Raw genomic sequence first — 10,229 nt, forward strand, 5'->3', positions numbered from 1 at the left:
TACACAATAGGAATTCAAATATTTGTTGAACAAATTAATATGTAATTAATAATCTAATCTGTCAATTTGAGCAACTGGGTAAATAGTGGTATTATTTATGAAGATAGGAAACACAGGAAAAATCAGTTTGTTTTTGAGACAGAGATAATGGAGAAGATGATCTCTGTTTTGAACAAGCTGAGTTTAATGTAATATAATACAATCAAATAGGCAGGGAATTTATACATAATGGATACATATCTGGGGATCAGGAGAGAAATATGAGCGGAAGATGCTGATTTGTGAATTCTGGGCAAATGAATGGTTACTGACTTTTCAAAGAGAGATGAGGTTGCCTAGTAATTATGTAAAATGAAAAACGGGTGGAGATCACAGACATCAAGGATATTTAAGGGCTGACGAGAGAAAGAGAAGTCAAGGAAGAACAGTAATAGCTATGGCAGAAAAAACAAACGAGAGTTCTCTAAGAAGAGGAAAGTGTGGTCAAATATGTGAAACACAGTAAAAAGTCAAGGAATGAAAAATTTTCATGTATCTTTTGGATGAAAATTGTTTCGATGGAGTAGGTGCAGGTGGAACCAAGACTAGTTTGGAGTGGACTGAAGGGTGAGTAGAAGATAAAGAAATGAAGTCAGCCAGTATTAGACATCTTGGTCATGAAATCTGGCTACAAAGGAACACAGAAACACAGTTGCAGGAGAGGAATGTACTCAAAGGAGATTTTTGTTCCTCTATTGGTTTTCCTGTTCTTACTGAGCTCTTCTGCTTATAGCATGTCCAAGTGCTGATTAGAAGCAAACCAAAAATAAAGTCAGGATGAAAGAGGGGCACCTGGGTGGCTTAGTTGGTTAAGCATTCTACTTCAGCTCAGAGTTCTTGAGCTCACAGTTCTTGTGAGTTAGAGCCCAGTATCAGGTTCTGTGCTGACTGACAGCTTGGAGCCTGGAGCCTGCTTCAGATTTTGTGTCTCTTTCTCTCTCTGCCCTTCCCCTCCTCATGTTCTCTCTCACTCTCTTGCTCTCTCTCGCACACTCTCTCTCTCTCAAAAATAAACATTAAAAAAAGGGTAAAAGAGAATAATCAAAAATCAGATTCACATCAAAACATCTTTATCTACAGAGAGAGATACAGATATATAAACATCATGTTGTACATCTTAAATATATACACTTTTTATCTGTCAATTATACCTCAAAAGAGCTGTAAAAAACGTGAGTTTTTAAATTGGGGTATAGCTGAAGAGATTGGTGAGTTTAAAATACACATTAGCATCAAAGTTATATGAAGTAACTGTCTCACTCCTAAACCCTAGGCTTAAAACTTTAAAATTATCAAATGCCTACTATGTAAGAGAAACTATGCTAGACACTGCGGATAATACAAAGACAGCTCTTCTCCCAGATAATCTGCAGAGCCTTGTTACTTCCCTTTCTTTAGGTCTCTGTTATCACATTGTGTTTTATTTCTCTCCACTTTTCACAACCTGACATATTTGTTTTATTGCCTGTATCTCCTCCTAGACTAGAAGCACCTGAAGGGCAGACACTCTCTATTATTCACTGTTGTATCCACAGTACCAAAACAGTGCCTGCCATAAATATGAATGAAAAATAAAATTCTGATTGAATGAAATGGTACCTTCTCTTCAGGAAGAAGAGTTACATTCTGTTAAAAGAAAGAGAAATGAATTATGAGGACTAGATAATATTAGAAATTAAAGAAGTAAATACTATGGTGATGTGGAAAGCAATATCAAAAAATGACATAAGAGTTCACAAGACTGGGAGCACCTGGGTGGCTCAGTTGGTTCAACATCCAACTTCGGCTCAGGTCACGATCTCATGGCTGGTGAGTTCAAGCCCTGGGTCAGGCTCTGTGCTGACAGCTCAGAGCCTGGAGCCCGCTTCACATTCTGTGTCTCCCTCTCTCTCTGTCCTCCCCTGCTCATGCTCTGTCTCTCTGTCTCTCAAAAATAAATAAACATTAAAAAAATTTTTTAAAGAGTTCACAAGACTGTAAAGCATCCCAAAGTGATATAAACAATATTAAGAAAAAAGTGCTATGTGGACTAGACCTGAAAGGGGTGAGTAGATTTTTTTATGTGTAAAATTCAATGTTTTTTAGTATATTTAAAGAGTTATACAACCACTAACTTCTAGAACATTTTCATCACTTCAAAAAGAAACCCTGTGCCCCTCAGCTACCACCTCCAAACTCTCCCAACCCACCTAGCCATAAGAAGCCACTGATCTACTTTGTCTCCATATATTTACCTATTTTAGATATTTCAAATAAACATAATCAAATAATATGTGGAATTTTGTGACTGGCTTCTTCACTTAGCAGAATGTTTCTAAGGTTCATCCATGCTGTAGCACGTATCCATACTTCATTTCTTTTTATGACTGAATTAGACTCCATTGTATAGATACTCCATATTTTGCTTAACCATTCATCAGTAGATGGTCACCTGGGCTGTTTCCAACTTTTGACGATTACAAATTATAAATTATGAATAATAATAGTCCTATGAACATTCATATATAAGTGTTTACGTGGTATAATTTTAATAAGAGATAAGGAAGGAATTGAAATATTTTATTTATTTTTTAACATAGTCTCCATGCCCAATACCAAATGAGCAGGAATTGAAATATTTTATTATTTTTTTAATGTTTATTTTTGAGAGAGAGAGAAACAGAACGTGAGTGGTGGAGGGGCAGAGAGAGAGGGCAACACACAATCTGAAGCAGGCTCCAGGCTCTAAGCTATCAGCACAGAGCCTGATGTGGGGCTCGAACGAACAAACTGTGAGATCATGACCTGAGCCAAAGTCGGACATTCAACCGACTAAGCCACCCAGGCACCCCAGGAATTGAAATATTTTAAATCATCTGATCCCAAATATGACAAATTCAAGATAATGTTTTCACTGATGAGGCAAAGTGAATTTTCATAGAGCTTCATTTATTCAAGTCAAAGGACTATCTTTTATTTTGCAACAATGTCCTTCTAACTTTCTTTTTAAATGTTAAAGCATCCTTTTTAAATGAAATGACACCAATATTAAAAGGTAGCTTTGTTAATTTACTTAGGTAAAATAAACTTCATTAAATCCAAAAATCTAGAAAAGGCTGTTGACTGAAGGAAATGCTATAAAGAAAAGAAGGTAGAAACCCACAAGACAGCCTAAATGCCAAGCTAAGGAGAGACTGCACATTATCCTATGGTCAGTAAGGAAATGCATAAAGCTGTGTAAGTATAAAACTATTGACTCCTAGATGTCATTTCATTCAATAGTAATTGAACTACAACTATATGAAAAGCACTGAATTTGGTGCTGTGAGAACAGACTAAATAAAACTCTGTTCCTGCCTTTCTATAACTTACTGTTTAGTAGAAAAAAAACCTCTCTGTTCATTATTTACATCTTTACCAATCTTTTAGAAAGGGCAATATGTAGTAGTTACAAAAAAAATCCTTTAAAAAGGAAAATGTGGGACTATTCTACTGTGCTTACAAGTTTTATTTCACTCACTGACACTGTGAGTTGCTGGGTATACAAAGATAAGCAATATATAACCCTTACCCTTTTTCTAATTTTTTAAAAAATGTTTATTCATTTATTGCTTAAAAATTTTTTTTAAATATTTTATTTTTTTAATAGTTTATTGTCAAGTTGGTTTCCATGTAACACCCAGTGCTCATCCCCACAAGTGCCCTCCTCCATGCCCATTGCCCCCCTTCCCCTCCCCTCCACCCCCATCAGTCCTCAGTTTGTTCTCAGCATTCAAGAGTCCCTCATGGTTTGCCTCCCTCCCTCTCCCCCATTTTTTTCCCCTTCTTCTCCCCCACGGTCCTCCGTTAAGTTCCTCCTAATCCTCCTCTATATGCAAACATACGATATTTGTCCTTCTCTGCCTGACTTATTTCACTCAGCATAACACCCTCAAGGTCCATCCATGTTGCTACACATGGCCAGATTTCATTCTTTCTCATTGCCATGTGGTATTCCATGGTATAGATAAACCACATCTTCTTGATCCATTCATCTGTTGATGGGCACTTAGGCTTTTTCCATGTTTTGGCTATCATTGAGAGTGCTGCTATATTCATTTATTTTTGAGAGAGAGAGTGTGTATGTGTGAGAACAGGGGAGGGACACAGAATCAGAAGCAGACTGATGGCTCCAAGCCGTCAGCACAGAGCCTGATGCAGGGCTCAAACTCTCAAACCAAACCATGAGATCATGCATGACATTATGACTTGCCGAAATCAGACGCTTAACTGACTAAGCCACTCAGGTGCCCCTATAACCCCTATCCTACAGAAGCTTAGGGTCTAGATTTTATAAACTAATCAAATGCTCTAGAAGAAACTGACTGCAAACATTTAATTAGATATTACTCACCTTGGGCTTTCAATTTCGTAGCAAATAACAAACAGGTGCTTACTACTACCAGTCACATTTTAAGCATTTTACATTTGTTAGCTAATTTAATCCTCTTTAACAACATTATGAAAAGGGACTTATAACCATATTAAGATATTATTAATACATTAAAATATATTACATTTATCTTTTCCCAGAATCTACTAATCAATTCTGCTAATAAGCATTTTTACATACAATTGCTGTATCATTCCCATCAGCACACCAAAAAAACTTGAGTTCACATCCCAATCCAGGCACCATATCATTTTTTGATCCCCTTACAGCAAAACTCCCTAAAAGAGCGGTCTGTATGAGTTATGTCCCAAATTCTCACCTCTCACCCCCTCTTGTGCCATTCCAGAAAGGCTTTGCCTCTGACATTACTTAAACCACTCGTAGTCAAGACTATAAATGACCTCAAAATTCTAAATACAATTTTTAGTTTTCAGTCCTTATCTCACTTGACCTATCAGCAGCACCTGACATAGGTAAAACACGTTTTGTGAAATACTTTCTTTACTTGGCTTCTAAGGCACCATACTCTTCTGGGCTTTCTTCTTCTCTCACTACTTATTCCTTCTCAATCTCCTACATAAATTCTTCCACAACTCCACAATTTCTACACATTAGAGTACCCAAGGCCGGGTCCTTGGACCTCCTCTGTTTTCTTTCTACACTCACTTTTTTTTAAATTTTTTTTAACGTTTAATTATTTTTGAGAGAGAGAGACAGAGCGAGTGGAGGAGGGGCAGAGAGAGAGGGAGTCACAGAATCCAAAGCAGGCTCCAGCCTCTGAGCCAGCAGTTCAGATGTGGGGCTCAAACTCACGGACTGAGAGATTGTGACCTGAGCTAAGGTCGAACGCTTAACCAACTGAGTCACCCAGGTGCCCCTACACTCACTTTCTTAATGTTCTCATATAGCTCATGTTTCCACTAGAATATAACTTCAACAGGGTAAGAATTTTTTAGCTATTTTTGTAAATGCTAAATTCCCTGAACCTACAGCAATGCCTGGCATGTAGTAGGTGCATGACAAATATTTGTTCAATGAATGGATGGGTGAATAAACAGCTTTAAAAATTATCTATCAACTGATGACTCTCCAATTCATACCCCCTGCCTGGAAATCTATCCTGAACTCCAAATATATCCAACTGCCAATCTGCCATCTCCATTTGGATGTGTAATAAACACATCTCAAACTTAATCGAGTTCAAAAGAGAACCCCAATCACCCTTCCAATGGCTCCTGCAACTGACTTCACTCTCTTGGCCAAGTGCGGCTTTATCCTTCTAGTTCCTCAAATCAACAATTTTGAAATTATTCCTAATTCCTTCTCTTTATCTCATAGCACATCTCCAGTCAGCCAACAAATACTGCAGATTCTCCATTCAAAATACACTCAGCATTCGACTACTTCCTACCATATCCACCGATATCACTGTGGTCCAAGCCATTATCATCTCTCGCCCGGATGAACACAACAGCCTCCTGTTTCTTGTCCACCTTCTCCCCACAATTCAGCTTGTTCTCAGAACTATGATCACAGAAATTTTTATCAAACTTCAGTTAGGGGGCACCTGGGTGGTTCAGTCAGTTGGGCATCCAACTCTGGCTCAGGTCATGATCTCATGGTTCGTGAGTTCGAGCCCTGCTATCAGCTCAGAGCCTGCTTTAGATTTTCTGTCTCCCTCTCTCTCAAAAGCTAAACATTAAAAAAAAAAAAAAAAAAACCTTAAATTACACCCCTTCTCTGATCAGAATCCTGTAATCATTCCCACTTCGCCTTGAGAAAAAGCCCAAATCTTGACAACTGCCTGTAAACCTCTACTCAGTCTGGCCCCTATCACATCTCTGACTTCAACTACTAGCACCATTCACTATGGGTCACTATTCTGACCCATTCATATTGCTGCTGCTGCTGCTGCTGCTGCTGCTTCCTCCAAAGGTTAACCACGTTTTTCCACCGCGGGGCCTTTTCCCTCACAGCTTCCCCCTGCCTGGAATGCTTTTCCCTTAGGTATCTGCAATTCATCACCTGTTTCATCACTTTGCTGGACTGCCACCTTCTCTGAGTTTTTCCTGATCACGTACTTAAAACTGCAAGGATAACCCCACTTTCTCTGCTCTGTAATTCTCCACAGCTTCTATCACCATCAAACACCTGTATATGTGAATTTCTGGGACGTGTGCTGTAAAGGATAAGAATTGGTGTCAGTTTCATTCACTGCTATTATCCCTGGTGTTTAAAGCAGTGCCTGTTACAACTGGGTGGTCAATAACCTATCTGTTAAACAAATGCTTTTATGTCCACCAGGGGGCCTAACAATCACCTAGCCTGGTATTTCAGGGAAAGATGATAAAGCTTCTCTAAGATTCCTTCCAGTGTTCTGATCCCTAGAAGGCTTTATACTTTGCCTAGAAAGAAAAACTGTGCTTTGTCTAGTCAACCACAAGGAGGAGTTAAGAGGAAGGGCTGAGCAAAGGGAAACCAGATAATGTTTCCCTTGCTCTTCCCAAGGCAGCCTCAAGGTGGACGAACAGTGGATCTGGAGGTGCCTGTACTGAATGAATGATTTTCTCCACACTATGAGTTACCTAGACACAAACGTAAACACTCCAAGCCGCAATCCTTTCGAATGCCACGGAGAGGCCAAGAAAACCAATCCGTGCGCCACTGCGAATTGGAAAGATGTTTAACTCCACCGCTAAGAATTCCCCATAAAATCAGGGGAGGAGTTCCCATTAGCGCAGAGGCTTGTAACACACAGGAAGGCCAGGGTGTTCCCGGGTGCCAGCACTCTCCAGCCAGAGAACTATCAAGTCGATTCTGGGTAGTACTCAAGACACTCTTAATTCTAAAACAGCTTAAGTACGGCGGCCCCACGTCTAAAACCTCAGATTCTGTCCCCTGCAAGTCAAGTCCTGATTCATTAGACCCCGGAACCCATTTCCCACGGATTTCGACTCACCGCCACCTGTTGATGCCCACATTGGAGGAGCCGGCGAACCAGGGGTCGAGGATGTAGACGCAGCGGATGGTGTCGGCGCCCTGAATGCACTCCTTCAGGGCGGGGTTGTCGTGAAGCCGGAGCCCCTTTCGGAACCAGTGCACGGCGTTCACCCCCATCCCGGGGGCGCGGCGGGCGGCGGTCCTCGCCCAGTTCCCCCAGCGAGAAATTCAAGGAAGGAAGGGCCGGCTCATAACCCACACCTCCGCTTCCAGGGGAACCGCCACACCCAAGGAGTGGGGAAAGGACGGCAGAGGGGGGAAAGGAAAAAATGAGTCCGAGGAGGGGATCGGAGAAGCAAAGGGCGCTGGAGGCGCCGCTGGAAGATGAGTGGAGGTTGCCCAGTCAGAGGAGTCCGGGTGTGACGCCCTTTACGAGCCGGAGCCCGCCGCAACCGCCGGGACGAGGCGCATCTCTCCGAGGGCCTCGGACCCCGGGGAGTGAGCACGTTCCACGAGTCCGAGCCGCCACGACGGCCCCGGTCGGCACCGGCAGCCCCGGGAGGTTCGTCACGGAAACCTCGCCCCACCGAGGCGGCCCCGGAGGAGAAAACGGCCCGCCTAAGACGAGCCACCGAGAGGGATAAGTGGGGATTCAGCTACAGTCGTCCGCGGTGTCTCTCGGGCCGGGAAAGAGGAGTGAGCACGGAGGTGGCAGTCGAGGCCGCTGGACCGTTGCCGGCCGGTGACCGGTCCCGAGGCTGCCCGGGTGACTCCGCCGCCACCGCCGCGTCAGCGGCCTCGGCCCCGCCCCCGGCTCCTCATTGGAGGGGGTGCTGCCCACGTGACCCCCGGCACCTCACGTTTCTGAAGTGTGTTTACTACAGCGGCTCTGACTGAGGAATCGGCTCGCGATTAAGTCGCTTCTAGGGGGCGGCAGCTGCTTGAATTCAAAGCCGTCGACCCTCTCCCGGTCGATAGGCTCCCTGCCTCTGCCCGTTTTCTCCGCGCATCGGTCGCCTACAAGCGCCCGCGGTACCACAGGCCCCATGTGAGGGAAGGCTTAGCCCCGCCCCCGGAGGCCGTGAGCGTCCCCTATTGGCTGAAGTGACTTGAGACCCGGATGAGCACGGGGATGCGGGGAGTTCGCGGGCGCGCGCTCGGCTCGGAAGGCGCGCGTGCGCTCTCGCTGCGTTCCAGAGAGAAGGAGGGCGCGGCCGGCGGTCCGGAGCGCGCTCAGGGTTACCTCTCGTGGGATTCCCGGAAGGCCTGAAAACAGCCAAGTGTCGGCCAAGAGTCGGCGGGGGAGTCCGGCGGAGAGTGAGGGCAGGATGAGTTGGAAGGAGAGTAGGAATCTCTGTTAGACTTGTGCTCCAATCCAGCTTTGGCCAAAGAACCCTACTTTGGAGTGTGTGGAGCTGGCGTCCCCCTCTTTCTTCTGTCCCTCGTGGTGCGGCACCCTGGGACGTGTTCTGGGGAATAGGAGTACTGAGCAGGGCGGAATACCTTCGTACTGTCTATGTATCATCAACCTCTTAGCCCTGATGTCTTACCTTTAGTGTGAGTGACCATGCTCTTCATGAAAGGGCCTTTGTCTGCCTTTCTAGCGACAGTGAGCGTCAGGCCATGTCATTCCTTTCCACGTGTGATGCCCTTATATTCATTAAACGATTACTGAATGAACCAGACACTGTTCAAAGTGTTCAGACGAACAGAACAAAAATAGGAAAAATCTCAGCCGTGGTGGAGTTTACAATATGTCTCTTAACCTTTACACGTGCTATTTTTTTCCTTTATAAAAGACTTTCTTCAGAATCTGCTGTTCACCACAGCAACCTTTGAGCTACCTCGTATATTTTTACACATCCCTTTAGACTCAGGTGAAGTGCTACCTAATTTGTGAAAATATTCCTGTCATCCGGAGCAGATTTAGGATGAATACCCATCTCCCCAGGTGTGTCTCTGATACATTACTTATCATACTATTGTAAAGATCAGATGAAAAACTTTAATAGCTAGCATGAAGTATGTGTTCAATAATAGTATTTATTATCATAATAATATGTCTCCGATTCCCTCTAAAGTGTGGCTTCCCTAGGACAGGGTGTCTGTCCAGTTTGCTTTTTGCGTCATCAGTACCCAGTCTAGAGTCTGACACATGCTTTCCAATCTTTATTGAATGAATGAGTGAATGAATGAAGGCTGTCTGCCACCAATGTGTCAGACAAGGTTCAAAGGAGGAAGATACGGCAGTTGTTACAGGTTGACTTGTGTCCTAAGATTCATATAACCCGTCGTACCTGTGAAAGTGACCTTACTGGGAAATAAGGTGTTTGCAGATGATGACATTAAGATGATGTCATTAGGGAGGGCCTTAATCCAATATGACTAGTGTCCTTATCAAAAGGGGGAAATTTGGATACAGAGACAGACCCACACACAGAATGCCATGTGAAGATTGGAGTTCTGCTGCCATAGGCCAAGCACTATTCAAAACCAGGAGTGTGTCCTGGAATAGATCCTTCCCTGGCAGCTTCAGAGGGAGCATGGCCCTGCTAACACTTTAATTTCAGATTTCTGGCCTCTAGAACGATGTGACTATAAATTCCTGTTGTTCAAGGCCACTCATTTTGTGGTACTTTGTTACAGCAGCTCTCGCAAACTAATACAGCTGTAATGTAAATTCAGTCATCTAAATGAAACAATGTCTGGATGGTCTTTCGTACCCCTGCTTCTATTGCCATAAAAAGGGCATAGTACCCTTTCTTTGGTTTCTGCAGAGCATTTAAAATAATACATATGAAAACCCTTTGTTCACTATAAAGTATTAAATATTTGTCAT

The 10,229-nt window shown here is 43.3% G+C and overlaps 1 protein-coding gene across 2 annotated transcripts in view; it reads right to left on the reverse strand.

The window, feature by feature from the left end:
• CRY1 (cryptochrome circadian regulator 1) overlaps nt 1-8,164 on the reverse strand; it is a 92,296-nt gene extending 84,132 nt beyond the window's left edge. For both annotated transcript variants that reach the window (XM_077762019.1, XM_077762018.1), the window contains exon 1: nt 7,410-8,164. In XM_077762019.1, the coding sequence (XP_077618145.1) occupies nt 7,410-7,567 (158 nt within the window). In that variant the 5' untranslated portion in view covers nt 7,568-8,164. The remainder of the gene's footprint in view (nt 1-7,409) is intronic.
• Between the last annotated feature and the right edge of the window lie 2,065 nt (nt 8,165-10,229).

This window comes from Crocuta crocuta, unplaced genomic scaffold (genome assembly GCF_008692635.1).
Source record: "Crocuta crocuta isolate KB4526 unplaced genomic scaffold, BGI_CrCroc_1.0 scaffold193, whole genome shotgun sequence".
Classification (NCBI taxonomy): domain Eukaryota; kingdom Metazoa; phylum Chordata; class Mammalia; order Carnivora; family Hyaenidae; genus Crocuta; species Crocuta crocuta.